General features: G+C 37.0%; 2 protein-coding genes and 1 pseudogene across 3 annotated transcripts; 2 read left to right on the top strand and 1 right to left on the bottom strand.

The window, feature by feature from the left end:
* Positions 1-1,254: 1,254 nt before the first annotated feature.
* LOC106318589 (probable inactive receptor kinase At5g10020) lies at positions 1,255-4,974 on the top strand. The gene is made up of 3 exons (XM_013756629.1): positions 1,255-2,377; positions 2,451-4,088; positions 4,163-4,974. Exons 1-3 carry the CDS (start codon positions 1,429-1,431, stop codon positions 4,738-4,740), a joined length of 3,165 nt encoding a protein of 1,054 aa, XP_013612083.1. The 5' UTR covers positions 1,255-1,428; the 3' UTR covers positions 4,741-4,974.
* Positions 4,975-6,940: 1,966 nt separating this feature from the next.
* LOC106317636 lies at positions 6,941-8,489 on the top strand (annotated as a pseudogene).
* Positions 8,490-13,599: 5,110 nt separating this feature from the next.
* On the bottom strand, positions 13,600-16,351 carry LOC106313611 (transcription factor TGA4). 2 transcript variants are annotated; one of them, XM_013751474.1, is made up of 11 exons: positions 16,085-16,351; positions 15,783-15,856; positions 15,649-15,712; positions 15,318-15,495; positions 15,168-15,239; positions 15,035-15,094; positions 14,866-14,943; positions 14,730-14,793; positions 14,385-14,656; positions 14,073-14,300; positions 13,763-13,985 (listed from the first exon to the last, which is right to left on the bottom strand). In XM_013751474.1, exons 4-11 carry the CDS (start codon positions 15,483-15,485, stop codon positions 13,833-13,835), a joined length of 1,095 nt encoding a protein of 364 aa, XP_013606928.1. In that variant the 5' UTR covers positions 15,486-15,495; positions 15,649-15,712; positions 15,783-15,856; positions 16,085-16,351; the 3' UTR covers positions 13,763-13,832. The 2 variants fall into 2 exon arrangements, with proteins under 2 accessions (XP_013606929.1, XP_013606928.1); XM_013751475.1 differs by lacking the exons at positions 15,649-15,712; positions 15,783-15,856 and having other exon boundaries at positions 13,600-13,985; positions 16,085-16,350.
* Between the last annotated feature and the right edge of the window lie 449 nt (positions 16,352-16,800).

The raw sequence follows: 16,800 nt of genomic DNA, 5'->3' as shown, positions 1-16,800 counted from the left end.
TACATGCTAGGAAAAGCAGAGTATTTAGTAATGGTATTCCAGCTTGTTGTCAAGTTTCGACAATAACAAAATGATATTTATTTTGATGGACCCAATATGATGTTGAAAGAGAGATTGACATATAAATATGTGTACATGTAGACAGTGGAATAACTTTGGCATCTTTCATTTTATGATTAGAGAAACTGACATTCTAAAAAGGACCAAATAAAGTGACTCTTCGAGATCTATGTTCACATTTTCCATATCAAAAATTTTGTCGCGACAAATTTGATTGATGTATACATATTCCAAGTGGGAATATATTATCAAATCAGTCATAACAGTGCCATCTATTCTATTAAAAGAAAATGATTAATTTCAACCCGAGCATATATCGTAAGCTAAGTATACCAAATGACCATGGATCTTCATCAACCTCTAGCTAACAATAATGAACTTTTCTTACTTGTAAAAATCATTTCATTGAGTTGGATGAAATGTAAAATGTAATTTTTAGTCAAAACAATCCAACAGTTGTTCATTAATATTTTTGTTAATTATAAATTTAAGATCATCAAAATGATGTTTATATGTAGCTAATTTGTCTTATATAAATTTATGCCATTCGGATCAACCAATTCTTCTAAACAGAAATTAGCTCTAAGAGTTTTAAAACAGCAAACAAAATTTGACATGTTGGTTCATAAGAATCGCAGAATGACACACCCCGTTCTTGTCTCCCCGTCCCGTTTTACGACGGTGTTCCCGCGTTGCACTTCTCCGTCACGTATCGATTGCATCATGTGAAGAAGGTGGGTTGGTGCGAATTTTCTCAAGAAAAGAAAAAAAAAAGACAGAACGACTCAACGACATGCCATTGTCTTTTCCGGTCTGTTTTTTTCCACTTATCTGCAAACTAATCATATTCCTTCCACCACTTCTTCTTTTTCTTCCATATATATATACATATATATTTTTTTTTTAATTTATACTGAAGATATTTTTAACTAACATATTCGGTATACCTTTATCCGTAATTCTTAGTCCACTGAGTACGTTATGAATTAGTGTTTTGGTTTAGTTAGTTTAGGAAGAAGATCAAATGAGAAAACTCATAATTGGTAAAAAATAATTAAAATATGAAACTATAATCAGAAACTATTAATTGATTTGATTGACAGAAAATGTAAAGTAATCTCATCCATAATTGCGTTTGGGGAGAAAGAAAGACATAAATAACAAAATTTAATTAATATAAAAAATTCTGTAAAACCTCGAACACTCTCTCTCTCCACACACACATACTCACACACACTCTCTCTCTTTCTTCTTCCCTCTTCCAATTTTCCAGAATCTAGGGTTCCGAGTTTCAATCCCTAAATCTCCGTCTCACTGTCATGAATCTCTAGGGTTCACGTCCTCCGTTCACATTCTCTCCGGGCTAAAATGAGTCCTCCTCTCCACACTACTCTCGCTCTCTGCTTCATCTCTCTCCTCCTCCTCCTCCTCCTCGGTGCCAACGCCGTGACCGAGCCCGAGCTCCGATCTCTACTCGAGTTCCGCAAAGGCATCCGCGACGAGGCCTCTAACCAGCGCATCTCATGGTCCGCCACGAGCAGCCTCACCGACCCCTCCACTTGCCCCGAGAACTGGCCCGGTATCTCCTGCGACGCGGAAACCGGTTCGATCGTCGCAATTAATCTCGACCGGCTCGGTTTATCCGGAGAGCTTAAATTCAGCACGCTAACCGGTCTCACCTCGCTCCGCAACCTCACTCTATCCGGAAACAACTTCTCGGGTCGGGTCGTCCCTTCCCTCGGAGCCATCTCGTCGCTCCAGCGGTTAGATCTGTCGGATAACGGATTCTACGGGCCTATCCCGGGTCGGATCTCGGATCTCTGGAACTTGAATTACCTCAATTTGTCTGCCAACAAGTTCGCGGGCGGGTTCCCGGGCGGGTTCCGTAACCTCCAGCAGCTGAGATCTCTCGATTTGCGCGGGAACGAGTTCTGGGGAGACGTTGGCGAGATTTTCGCGGAGCTGAAGAACGTCGAGTACGTTGACTTGAGCTCTAACCGCTTCCACGGCGGCTTCTTAGCTTTATCAATTGACAACGTCTCCAGCATCTCCAACACTCTCCGTCACTTGAATCTGAGCCACAACGCGTTGAACGGAGGATTCTTCTCCGCGGATTCGATTGGTTCGTTCAAGAGCCTCGAGGTTGTTGATCTGGAGAACAATCAGATCAACGGCGAGTTGCCAAGTTTTGGATCGCAGCCGGGGTTGAAGATCTTGAAGCTCGCGCGTAACGAGCTGTTCGGTACGGTGCCTGAAGAGCTGCTGCAGAGTTCGATTCCGTTGCGAGAGCTTGATCTTAGTCAAAATGGCTTTACAGGTGAATTGAAAAAAAGATTTGATTTTTAAGGGAAATTATAATTCCTTGACTGTAATTTCTTATTCAAGTGCAGGATCAATTAGCGAAATCAATTCGACGACTTTAACTCTGTTGAATCTTTCTTCCAACGGCTTGTCTGGGGAGCTTCCATCGAGTTTTAAAAGCTGCTTAGTGATAGATCTGAGTAGGAACACCTTCTCAGGAGATGTGTCTGTTGTTGGAAAGTGGGAAGCTACTCCAGAGTTTCTTGATCTGAGCTCAAACAACTTGTCAGGAGCGTTGCCGAACTTCACTACTGCGTTTTCAAGATTAAGTGTGTTGAGCATCAGGAATAACTCTGTCTCCGGTGGCTTGCCTTCTCTGTGGGACGATTCAGGGGCTTCTCAATTCTCTGTGATTGATCTCAGCTCGAATAAGTTCAGCGGCTCGATCCCGCAAAGCTTCTTCGCTTTTGCAAGCTTGAGAAGTTTGAATCTTTCTATGAATAGCTTGGAAGGGCCGATTCCTTCTCGTGGCTCGCGTGCTAGTGAGCTTATGGCTATAAGTTCTGATCCTCAGATGGAGTTGCTTGATCTCTCGACCAATTCTTTGACTGGTGCGTTGCCTGGAGATATAGGTACGATGGAGAGAATTAGAGTGCTGAATGTTGCTAATAATGAGCTGTCCGGGGAACTTCCAATCGAACTCAACAAGCTTACTAGCCTTGAGTTTCTTGACTTGTCAAACAATGATTTCAATGGTCAAATTCCTGAGAAGCTTCCTTCCGGAATGGCGAGATTCAATGTGTCATACAACGACCTATCAGGGACCATTCCGGAGAACCTTAGAAGCTACCCACATTCATCGTTTTATCCTGGTAACTCCAAGCTACGTCTCCCAGGTGGGACTCCATTGGGTTCTTCTAATGGTGTGCTGGCTGTGCATGAGAAAGCACATGATCATCGTTGGAGGCTTAGCATAAAGATAGCTATCATTGTTGCTTCAGTTGGAGCAGCTGTTATGGTTCTTGTTGTTTTGTTTGTCTACCATCGAACACAGCTCAAGGACTTTCATGTGAGGAACCAAGCCACGAATAGAGACACCAAATTTGGACGCTCTTCTCGCCCCTCTTTTCTCAACTTCACCTCAAACGCTGAACACCAGTCATCATCTTTGAGCTTCTCAAACGACCACTTGCTCACCGCAAATTCAAGGTGGTTATCCGGGATACCAGGATCCGAACCTGAAATAACTGAGCAGGCTTTACCAGCTACTTCAATCCCCAACCTCCTTGATGATTACCCGGCCACATCTGGACGGAAGTCTTCTCCAGGAGGCTCCCCTCTATCCTCGCCCCGTTTTAGCGACCAGCCTGTGATGTTAGATGTGTACTCACCTGATCGTCTGGCTGGAGAACTCTTCTTTTTAGATGTCTCACTAAAACTAACGGCGGAGGAGTTATCACGAGCTCCTGCAGAAGTTCTAGGTAGAAGCAGCCACGGGACGCTATACAAAGCAACTCTGGATAACGGGCATATGTTAACCGTGAAATGGTTGAGAGTTGGACTCGTGAGGCATAAGAAAGATTTTGCCAAGGAAGCTAAAAAAATAGGGTCGCTAAAACATCCAAACATTGTCCCACTGCGAGCATACTATTGGGGTCCCAGAGAGCAAGAAAGGCTTCTTCTCTCTGATTACATGGGAGGAGAAAGCTTGGCCATGCATCTATACGGTTAGGAGCTCTTTTTAATCAAAGTCTCTTTTGCTTCTTTACTGTCTCTAAAAGTAAATCGCCTTTCTCTGCAGAGACTACTCCTCGGAGGTATTCTCCAATGTCTTTCACCCAAAGACTAAAAGTTGCGGTTCAAGTGGCGCAATGTCTTCTTTACCTTCACGATAGGGCGATGCCACACGGGAACTTAAAGCCAACAAACATAATCCTCACGAGTCCTGAGAACACTGTGAGAATAACAGATTACTGCATTCACCGTCTGATGAGTTCATCTGGTGTAGCGGAGCAGATACTAAACATGAGTGCGCTCGGTTACTCAGCTCCTGAACTTGCATCAGCTTCAAAACCAGTTCCAACGCTAAAATCCGATGTCTATGCGTTTGGAGTGATTCTTATGGAGCTTTTGACTAGACGGAGCGCAGGTGACATAATCTCAGGCCAATCAGGAGCCGTTGATCTGACGGATTGGGTGCGGTTGTGTGATCAAGAAGGTAGGAGAATGGATTGCATAGACAGGGACATTGCAGGTGGGGAAGAATTCTCAAAGGCAATGGAGGATGCACTTGCTATTGCAATCAGGTGCATTGCCTCTGTAAATGAAAGGCCTAACATCAGCCAAGTTCTTGATCTTCTTAGCTCATTATCTTCTTGAGATTTGTTTTTTTTTTTGGGTTCTTTTGTATATCTCCATGGATATATCTTCATCCATCATCTCTTTTTTTTCTTTCTGGTTTTATGTTTCTTTAGTAGTTTGATCAGATGATTCAGATCCTCAGGTGTTCTTACATTTTTATATTTTTTGTTGATTATTTTTCCCTCCCTTTGTAAAGGTAGAAGAAAAACTAATCCCATTGATTCTGACAGAACAAAGTTTGGGTTTGGTTTATTGATTTTCTTAAATTTAAATAATTTTTTCTTTCCTCCTATTGTGTGGATTATATGATACAGTAGTTATTATTAACATCATCACACTATCATATAGTATATCACAAGCGATTCTATATAATATTACATACAAAACAACTGTAGAGAACTTGGTTTCCAAAGCAACAACCTTCACGTTGCTGATCATATTTACAACATTCCTCAAAGCCACAAGAAAAGAATCATCATCATCTTATTACCCATATAAAACACCAGGCTTATGTTCTTGTTTAAAATCCACTCACCAACAATCCAATCTCCTTAACTACGAATGTCTACTGTTTTGTCTGACAAAGCTCTAATCCAAGTCATGTGGAGAATAAATCTGCGAAGGACCGTTCTCCACTTCATCAGTCTTAAGTGCTCCAAACGTAGACATGAGAAGTGTGTAATCGGCTTAGAACCACCTTTTTCCCAAGTTTCTGTCTACCCTGTTAACCCTTCTAACTCTAAGTCCTTTAGAAGCAACTCCTTCTCATGTTTCGATTTGTTAGGATCCATATAAACATTAAGAAGGGATGTATTATGTATACTGGCTACACCTTTGGTATTGCTACTAACGCTTTTAATCTATGCACAAAACACACCAACACCACATTTTTTTTTTATGGTTTTGCTTTATACTTTATCATGGACTCTTTCTACTCATCAACTGAATCCATGGAGGGTACCACACTTTGAGATTTCTAGGCAGAACTCTTTGTTACCAATTTTGCTGCTTGGCGATTAGTAAGGTCTCTCTCTATCTAACCATGGATTTGAAATTCCAAAATATAATGATTATTACGCTTGAGGTGGTTAAAGACACAAATCTATATTATAATAGATCACTTTTTGCTCTCTCCTCAGCGCGCCACATCAGCGTTTTGTGGACCCCATTTTAAAAAAATGTAAAAAAATGTTAAGTCCATGGCTCGAACCCAAGTTATTGAGATATAAACACTAACATTTATATCACTAAGCTAAATGATACTTTGTACATTGATGGTCGAACCTAATATATATTTATGAAGGTCGGAAGCTCTTGCTTCTTCGGCTTCCTCTGAAGGTCTTGAGTCTTTGTGACATGTAAGCACCTCCTTTATGTTTGTGGGTCTCACGTTTACATAAAGTCTCTCTGATATTTTAGATTTCCTGAGATATGGTTGAGACGAGACGTAGCTCTTCGCTTCCAAGCGTTTCTGTTCTTCTTCTTCATCCCGTGAACTGTGTCTTCATCATCTCTACGCTCTACCAAGCGATCTAAGGCTAAGATCGATGCCGCTATTGAATCTGTACGTTAGTTCTTGTCCGAATCTGAGTTATTTTTTTGGTTTCGAATCTAATTTTTGATTTTTTTTATAGCTTAGGCGGCGGCGGCGGAACCGGCGGGGCCTTCCTCGGCGAGCCCGTGATGCTTTTTTCGAATCTAATTTTTGATTTTTTTTATAGCTTAGGCGAGCCGGCGGGGTCTTCCTCGGCGAGCCCGTGATGGAGATCTATCCTGAAGCCGATACACAAAACTGATGTGGCTGTGATGGAGATCTATCCTGAAGCCGATACACAAAACTAAATCTAATTGTTTATTGAATCTCAACTGATTTATTTAAGTAGTAAATTTAGGTGTTGATAAGGTTCATGTACGTCTCCTCGCAAAAACCCTCCAAATATGAAACGTTACACCTTCGCTGCAATTATAGATTTCTCTCACCAACTGATGTAATCAGTTGTGTTCTGTCTGTGTGATAATTTTGGTTAGGAAAAAAAACAAGGGTTGTAGTAGAGTATACTAGGGCGCTTGAGAGAACCATGTCGAAGGAACTTGCTTTTTTATGCCTAATTGATGCGTTAGATAAGAAGCAAAACGCGCCATCACCTACAACCCTTTCCTCTGCCGGGGACTTCCATGAAATGAAAACAGGCGTAATCAATTCGATTGATTTGAAGATATGACAACGTTGAACCCTTTTGATCTGTTGGATGACGGCGCTGAGGATCCGAGCCAGATCGCCGTTTCCATCGCTGCAGATAAGCCTAAGAAACTTGCACCTGTTTCCGCCGTCTTTGCTAAGTCATCTGTTCCGTCGAGGCAGCTTGCTCAACCTGGTGAGATTCGCTTAACACGATTAGCAAGTTATTAAACTTCATGTCTATTTGATTCCATTTGTGGTATCTGATTGTTTTTTTAATGATGTTGATTAGTGAGAGAGGCTAGGAGTGATACTCCACGTGGCGGTGGACATGGTGGTGGAGACGGTGGATTTAGCCGTGGTCGTGGTGGTTGCAACCGTGATTTTAGAGGCGGTGATGGTAACAGTAAGCCCTCTGAGGAAGCAGGCGTTTCAAAGCCTCTCTATGAGAAACGTAGTGTATATGGCGGTGCTCGTCGTGGTGGTGGTCGACGTGGTGAAGCTGGTGACGGTGAACATCCTCGAAGGACATTCGAGCGTCATAGTGGAACTGACAGAGAGTCTGTCCTAACCTCATTCAATTTTTGTTGTTGTTGTTGCATTAATCTTTTAAGGTTAAGCTTTAAGTTTTGGTGAAGGGGTGACATCAAAAGCGAAGAAGCTGGTTGTGGAAATTGGGGAACACCAGGAGAAGAAGTTGTTGTTGTGTAAGCATTTTCTGATGTTTTATCTCATAGTAGTGATTGTGAAATTGGATTAAAAAAGAAGCTCTGGTGTCTATTTTAGGGAGACTGAAGAAGTTGCTGGTGTTGAGACTGAGAAGCCTGCTGGTGATGAGGTTGCTGCTGATGCTAACAAGGAGAACACTGCTGAAGTGGAGGAGCAGAAAGAGTCTGAAGATAAGGTAAGCAGATGAGTTAAGAGAGATGTTAGGTTGCTAGATTAGGACATGGAACTAAACTTACTCTTGTCTCGTCTTTTTTCTTTATTATCCTTCAATGCTTATTGTCTTGTGGTTTGGTAGGAAATGACTCTGGATGAGTATGAGAAAAATACTTGAGGAGAAGAGAAAAGCCCTTCAGTCTCAGAACACCTCTGAAAGGAAAGTTGATACTAAAGTGTTTGAATCAATGCAAAAACTCTCAAACAAGAAGAAGTCTCGATGAAATCTTCATCAAGTTGGTAAGACATATTACCTCCTTGTCTTGTCGACTAGAAACATTCTTAACCGGTTATGAACCTTGCATTTGATCTATCTCCCAGGGTTCTGATAAGGACAAACGTAAAGATGACAAAGAAGAGAAGGTTAAGAAAGTTTACATTGTTGTCTGAATGAAAGAGTTTGTAGAAGTCAATAAGTTTGCTTATGGATGTGTTCTGTGGTTTACAGGCTGTGAACATCAACGAGTTTTGGAAACCAGGTGAGGGTGAGAACTACTACAGAGGAGGAGGTCGTGGTGGTCGTGGAAGGGGACGTGGTGGTCGTGACGGGGAAGGTGCTTCTGGTGGTGGATTTGATGGTTACCGTAGTGAAGCTGCGCCTGCCGTTGGAGATACTGCTCAGTTTCCATCTCTTGGGGGCAAGTAGGATCCATCCTTGGAAACTTGTGCTGTCTCCTTCAGTTTTCCTCATCAAAACTGAAGTGTTTCATGCTGAGTGTTTGCCGGTCTGTTGTTGTCAGGTGTAAATTGTTAGTTGTCGTCAGTTTTTAGAGTTTCTGCAAACTTATGCATGACCTGTCTTTTTTTTAACGTTTGAAACAATACTCTTTTCTATTTTTGTTTACCACTTAGTCTTTATAGTTGTTTGTTGTCTTCTCAATATGCCTTTTTTTTTCACTCAACTCATCGTCTCCCATCTCTCTTGATTTCTTATATACTGATTACGTCAAAATCTCAAGCGATCATAACCAAAATCAGATGAACCACTATAAAAAACGAGCCCCCAAAAGAGATACCAACATCTGGTTGTCTCATTCTGTCCATCTCCACGTTGATGTTATTATCTCTCTGATCTAAAATGATTACCGATGCGGTGATGCTATTTCTGACCGATGCGATTTGACGATATTCGCCCTTGCCAAATTTCAAAGGAGATTAGTGGTCGTCATCTCCGTTTCTGAGATTCACGTATCATCATGGGTATCATCCTCTTACTTTAAGATGAGAAGGTATGAACATCATGACCCTCGCACCAACTCATTAATTCATTACCATATTCTTAGCTTTGAAACAAAACGTTTTTTATCTTACCGTTTTTTATCTTAGACATGGCGAATTCATGGGCTTTCTACTTTGATTCTTGATCATGAAAAGTTATTTCAGTATATATACTTAAAAATATGTAACCTTCTGTTTAGAATATGTGACTAATAACGTCTTCACTCATTGTCCACATCATTTTGTAATCCATGGTTTCATTTTAGCCTGACTTCTTTTTTTGTCTACCACAAATCATTTTCAACAAAGTCAAGTAAAAACTATAAAAATAAATAATTTTGTAACTATATAATTTTATAAATTTCTAGAGTTATTAATTTAATAAAAAAACAGTATACTACAATTCTATATTTTTGAAGTTAATTTTGGATAAAATAAAAAAAAATTAATTTATTGTTCGTATAAATTGTTAAATTTTTAAATCCGAATATTATACATTTTTTACGCTATTTGATTTATATACTAACAACTACCTAAGTAAACACTAACCAATCCCTTAAATTTCAGCTTTTGAACATGGAAGCGCTAATAATGTTAATGTCCATCAAAACATTACGAAGATAAGATAATAAAATATCAACAAATATGAATTCGCCGGTCATTCTTATATCACCTTAATCAAACTGTGTGATATCCGATGTTCCATTCATCACTATAATAAACAACACGGAAAATCAAAAGTTAAAAAAAAACGACAACAACCCATACACAACACTACACAACTCATCAAACAATGTATCATGCCCCGCGGGGGCTAGGCCCCTAGTATATTTAAATAAACAAAGTTTATGGTTAAACAAACTTAGAAATACTCCGGTTTATTCTGATTATTATAAGTGAAAGTTTTTATTCCCAAAAGCCACTGTTCACAGAATGCTATTTACAAATTTAGAAACAATTCTAAGAATTATATTGTCTCTGTTTCATAATATATGATGTTTTGGATTAGTACACAAAAAATAAAGAAAATTTCATTCTTCTATAAAACATTTTTAAAGATATAAGTTTAAAATCGTTCGATCGTCGATCTTTAGTCACTCCCCACCCCATCACCCCACATCCAAGTCACTTAGACCACCGAACCTGCTTCGTGAGGATCGAAAGTAGCGGTATTGGTCGTCGGAAGCTGATCTTGTTCATTCTCTTCACACTCGATCATTATGTGAAAAAGCCTGAGATTTGACCTGAGAAATGTCTTCAGAACGCAAAGAATCACGCAAGTGGTATGCACTACGCCCATGGCAATGATGGTCTGCTTCGCGTTTATCATCAATCCATATCCCGCAAGAACAGAGTTATCGTAAATCTCGAAAACCTCTTCAAAATCATACAAGAAGTCAAGTGCAAGGAGAAAGAGTACGTAAGTAAGAGAAGCATGAATTATCCTCCCATCGGCTAGAGTATCGTTGAAGAAGGACCGCAAATGGTTGGTTCCATAGAAACACGCTATCGCTCCACCTCCCTTGATAATGTCATACAAGACCGATTTGAACCAAGGTTTGTCCCACACGTATCCGCAACACCATTCAAGATCCTCTTTGATTCTCCATCGCCTGGGGAAGATAGGCAATATGAGGATCCCGGGGAATATAAGTTTTAAAGATAAGTTTAAAATCGTTTAATCGATTATAAAAAATACAGTAAAATCTTATTGGTTGAACAATTTACAATCTCACGTAGGTTTTCAGAATACAAAAGATGTCACACATTGAGTGAACATAAAAGAGGTTTACAATCTTATGATCATTCATCTTCATCATGTACCCATCAAACATGTAATTATCACACACCTCAATAACGTCTTCAAAATCATAGAGAAAATCCATAACGATCAAAAAGAGGAAGAACGTGAAACTGAGGGAGGCGTGAACGAGTTGGAGGTCGTTGAAGATCTCCTAAAAGAGCCAAGATTGTTAAAACTGTAGTAGCACATCACGAGGGGAAGCTTTTGATCCTAACAACTCTTGATACAATGGATCATGTGGATCATTTTAGTGGACGAAATATGTAATTAGTTTAGTTGATATTTGAACTTATTGTATCTCAATTAGCTTCTTAGAGCACTTTCATTGAAATATACTCAATTGATATTTTACTAATTAAAAAAAGAAACATTAGAAAAATCTGAGAAAAGAATAGTATCTCAAAAGTAATGAAAGCGAGAATGAAAAACTAGAATATAAGATTAATTTATGTTCTATTTATTTGATTTATTTTCGTTATAAGAGATTGTAGTCTTTTGCCTTGTCTTTTTAATGCTCACATTTGTCAGTTAATTCAACTACTCATTCATGTGACCGTTTCTTGAAATCTTGTCCTAAAAAACCCTTATCTCATGACCATACAATATTTAGATACCAACTAAGTTTCATATATGTAGGGAAACATATAACATACATAATGATGTACTATGATTGTACTAGCACATAAAACTTGATAAAACTGTATATACTTTGAAAAACACACACTGGGTATGGATCATCTTATGAGTATGGGTAAAATGAACAACAATAAGAACACATTCAATTTCAAGTATGGCAAGTGTTCAATGACTTGCATCGTGTTGTGAGGCTTCAAGCTTTTGTTCAAACTCAAAGAAAAGCATCCAAAGAGTTGTCCAGATAATTGAGTTTCTTAGAGAGAATTTGCTTAGAAAGTATACTTATCTCAACGGGTGAAATCCATTATGTTTACTAGTCTTTTATCTTCTGATCTGCTTCCTCTTTTTTACTTTTTTTAGCAACGTTCTACTTCCTCTTATATTGTCCAGTAAAGTAATATAAATTAAAGATCCTATGCGGCCATTCAACATATATCTTCTGATCAATTTTTCTTTCCTCCTATTTGTGTGATTATATGATTCCGTAATTATTATAAACATCACACTATAACGTATAACTAGGATAAGACCTACGCCTTACGCAGGGTAAATTTATATGAAAATTATTTAAGAAATATCGTATGGAAAAAAATTTATATTATTGATCGAATTAATATATTTGGCCCTTAAACAATTTTTTTAAATTTTTTTTGTTAATTACATAATTTGTTTACTAATGAACTGATCCCATTTTAAAAAAATATTTTAGGTTAAAAAATGATTTATCGCATAAAAACCTAACGTTTAGGTCATAGAATCTCACGCCTACTATTTGGTTACAATGAAACTATGTCAGCTCGGGTTTATATCATGATTTAGCAATTTAAAAGTTAATTATGGTTATGAGAAGTTTACGTTCACGTGTCAATCCTATCTATCTTCGATGTTTTTCTCCTTTTTGTGTCATTTTGGTTATTGCTCGATATAAATATTGATTTTTGAGTTTATTCTCATTTTTTTCTTTTATTTTCGCTTGAGATTTAGAAAATGTTTAAGATTCAAAATTATTAAAGAGATACATACTTAGGTTAAGATCTGCACCTTGTGCAGAATAAATAAAAAATATTTATTACTTATTTTATGTTTTTCTGCATATTATGAAATAATAAAATAATAATTATATATTAAATATCTAAGAAATCAGATACTACATAGGTTTGATCCTATAGAATCTGACCCATGTTCTCATTGAGCGAAGGGTACGAAATAAATTCAATCATATTTTTTTTTGATCAAAAAAAAATCACTATGTGAAATCTTCGTTTTGTAAAAAAGAGTAAAGTAAATACGACTTTGATTTGGTTATGATTTATTTTATATTTTTATGCATAATATGAAATAATAAAATAATAAGTATATATTAAATAACTAAGAAATCAGTTACTATTATGCAATAAATTGGCTTGAATATATAAATCAAATGACCGCTCTTGTTTATTCGCAATCATTTTTGAATAAATAAATCAAAACAATCAATCTTATCTATCGTATATGATATATAATTAAATTTAAACAATATGAAGTGTATATGATATGAAGTATATATATATTAACATAAACACCTATTAAAATAAAATTATTTATTTATATGATTTTATTATCATTGTATATTATTATAGAAAAAAATTTAAGCATTGATCACAAAAGTTTATGTGAGACTTTTAACAGTTTTAGTAATTTATACTCGTTTTGAAAAATTCAAAATACAACATATACAAAAAAATCTAAATTTTTAATATATGATTAATGCAATTGTGTAATTTATTTTAATAGTAAAGGATTAAACAAAAATGATAGAAAGCATACAGATTATTAGCAAATCTTCATTATTTAAAATCATTAATTACTATATATATCATAATCACATTAGGTAATTTCGTAGGTTTTATTTAAGGAAATAATATATAATAAATAACCACTTTACTTTAGTTAATATCATATGATATCATATAGTTGATATTAAATGTTTCTAGTGAGATATAAAAATCGAATTGGACCAACATGTTTTTCAATTTCATTGTGAGGTTGACACGTATGATTAATTAACTACTTAATTGATTGACACATAAGCAAGAGGTCTTTTTTAATTATTACAAAATTGAAGTTACATCTTTTCAAATGTTCCTCAATTAATATAATTAATATATAGGGGATATTACCACAAGCAAATCATACATGATCTACATATTTACAGCTTGGGTTTCTAAAGCCACAAGCTTTACGTTGCTGATCATATTAACAACTTTCCTCAAAGCCGCAAGAGAAGAATAATTATTATACTATCATCAAACACAAGCTTATGTTCTTGTTCTTGAAATTTAATCTCCTTGCTTAAGTTGGTTCACGTTGCCGAGTTTCCCAACTCGAGCTTAAAGCTCTAAGCCGTTGGAAATATTCACCTAATGCTAACAATCCTCTGGCCGCTTGTCTCGTGGTTAAGATCCGATGCATCTGTTGCAATGTCTCATGTCTCAGATGATCAGCCTACAAAAAAAAACAGTTTAATAAAACAGTTCGTAGTCCTAATAATCTCTCATTAGTCATTACTGTTTTAATTCTTTCTTTATTTACCTGATCAACAAAGCTGACCAAAGCCTCCAGTCTCTCCATAGCAGAAGTTATTTGAGGAACATAACTTCCTTCACCGAGTTCCCCAGCTGCTACACTCTCTGCTAATGTATGTTGCAGTTTCTCCATACCTTGAGATACTGCATCTTCAGCTTGTTGACATGATTGCCTCAAGTTACATACATCCAACACTTGTTGATCCATCATAGGATCAAAATGCGGTACCAGAACCTAACCAGAACAACAAAAAAGGAAAATCTATATCCAAAACCATTGTAGAAAAAAGGCATTTAACTTGAGTTTTTTTCTGAGTACCTTGAGAAGCTCAGAGGGTCTAAACCCGCCTATCCACAAGAAAAACCGCTCTGCTGAAGTTTTCCACATTCCAGACATGATGTAGAAGACATCTAGTTTTGCAGCGGCTGACTTCATTAGGAAGAGTTGAAAGTAATGTTTCATGGCATTGTCAACTAGCAAACGAATCTCAACATCGCTGACTTGTCCGTTTAGAACAGTTCTTAGCTCGTGTATCTGCATGTTCTGTTCTTCCACCCAGTGTCCATACTCCATCTCAAATGCAACTATACCTAACATCAACAAAAAAAAAAACAAATGAAATTTTGAAATGATTTGTCAAAAAAAAGGTGAAATGATTCAAACCTGAGCACATGTTATCTGAGAAACTAAGGGCATTAGTATCTACACGTTTACTCGCATAGAAACCCTGTAACATTATATTATCATACATCATTATATCCACACGATACTTTAGGAAGAAAAATAAAGATAACAAAACCTGTTGTCTAGCACGATCAAGTTCTTGCTCTAAGCGAATTAGCTTCAACCGGCTTGTCTCTAGCTGCTGAACATAAGCCTGACAAGACAAGACTCCAAAACTCAGTTTTAACAAAACAAAAACATAAATACTTCATGAGTTGCTGCAATGGAACATAAAAGTATCATACTTTCTTGCGAAGACGACTTTTCTTAGCTGCCTCACGATTCTGTGCAAGCCGTCTCTGTGTCTGTGGAGATAAAAAGATTATAAATTCACAAAGAGCACCAAAGAAGTTAAGATGAGCTATTATAACAACTGACCTTATCAGGATGTCTAGATGTGGAAGCCTCTTGGTCAAACTTGTGAGGAGTTCCTTCTGTTCCATCCTCACTCTGAAAACAAAGGCAACCATTAGTTTCTGAATTAAAAAAAAATACGAGAGATCAACTTAAACAAATATGAAGTGTTACCAAGCTGTATGGTTTTTGGTTTGTGGGGATGATGATAGAGTTGGGAGTATAGAAGCCTCCTCCATTGTTCTTGAAGCTTTCTTCCCACATAGTACTTATTTGGTTGAGAGGGTCGTAGATTTCAAACCTTGTCGGTGGAACAAAATGTGACGAAGTTGTTGTATTCATGTTTCCTCAACTGGCAAAAAAACAATAGATACATACAAAACTTCATTAGTCAAAAAAAAAAAAAACTCAAGAACAAAATCAAGAACTGCAACAAGGTTACATATAAAGAAATGACAATAAAAAAAAGAAAAAAAAAGGAAGGATGTGGCTTTAAGTCATTTACCATCATCCAAATAGTCAACGCTATCTCTCCTACTTGTTACCACAAGCTCTACATCGGACTAATGCTATACACCAGAAAGACCCTGTTCTTACTAGTGTTTTTTAAAAAGGTATAATGAAGAAAAATTTCAATACCAAACTACGGTGTCAGTGTCAGTCATTGGATCTCACTGTAACTCTTTCTTTTAGCTACCTAAATGGTGGACCATCTTCAACACCTCCCAATAAGGAAAATAAAAGAAGTTCCATTACTCTTCTCAGTGATTTGATTTAACATTTGTTTCTTGCACATAAAAGTCAAGATTAGATTAAAAGGTAGCTCGGAGAAGAAGAGAGATACACAAGCAAAAATATCACATAGATACGAAACAGTTAGAGTTTTGCAATAAACCCTAAGCAAAGGAGAAGAAAATCATTTAGAGTTTTAACGATCGAACCTTCTTTCTCGTCTTTTGCGTCAAAAGGGAAGGCGAACTTTTCCCGCGGAAACCATGAAATGAAACCAAAAGCAATGGAGCTTTTTCACTTTCAGCGACGAAACCTGACGGAAAAGCCCAGAAAAACAGCAGTTATGATCGGTCTGATAGAATCTCTTTCTCTAGTCTTGTCATCTCGAGGAGGAGGAAGAATCATATGCGGGAAGACGACAACTTAAAAAGAGAGAGACATTTAGACAGAAGTTTTAAAATTTTCGTCTCTTTATGTTTGGTTGGTTCTTCGGTGACTTTTGTCTTTACGCAATTAGCAAACAACCGAATATACTTACTACAATATTGAATATTTTTTTAACATGTTTAGGTTTAATATATATGTTTTATTCTATTTACTGTATAGTCTTCTCTTATTTTTGGACTTTATAAAACACCATCCAAACAAAAGTACCACTTATATTTAGACCAAAAGATAAGTGATTATATGTTCATAATCATTTATTTCGATCAATCATGTAATATTTGAAGGTTTTAGCTCTGCCAAGCAATGCTTGTGTAATGTAGTTTCTTTAGTATTTCTTTTAATTTTTTAAGGCATGATATTTTGTTTATGCTCACAGAAGGAAATTAATGGCTTGTAGCTCGAACAAAAACATTGATGTATTATTATTTAAAAAATTGCCACAACTTTTTTAAAAAAAATCACATATTCGTCTTGTTCG

This window comes from Brassica oleracea, chromosome C9, assembly GCF_000695525.1.
Source record: "Brassica oleracea var. oleracea cultivar TO1000 chromosome C9, BOL, whole genome shotgun sequence".
Lineage (NCBI taxonomy): Eukaryota > Viridiplantae > Streptophyta > Magnoliopsida > Brassicales > Brassicaceae > Brassica > Brassica oleracea.
This window is presented reverse-complemented; position numbering and strand designations above follow the sequence as displayed.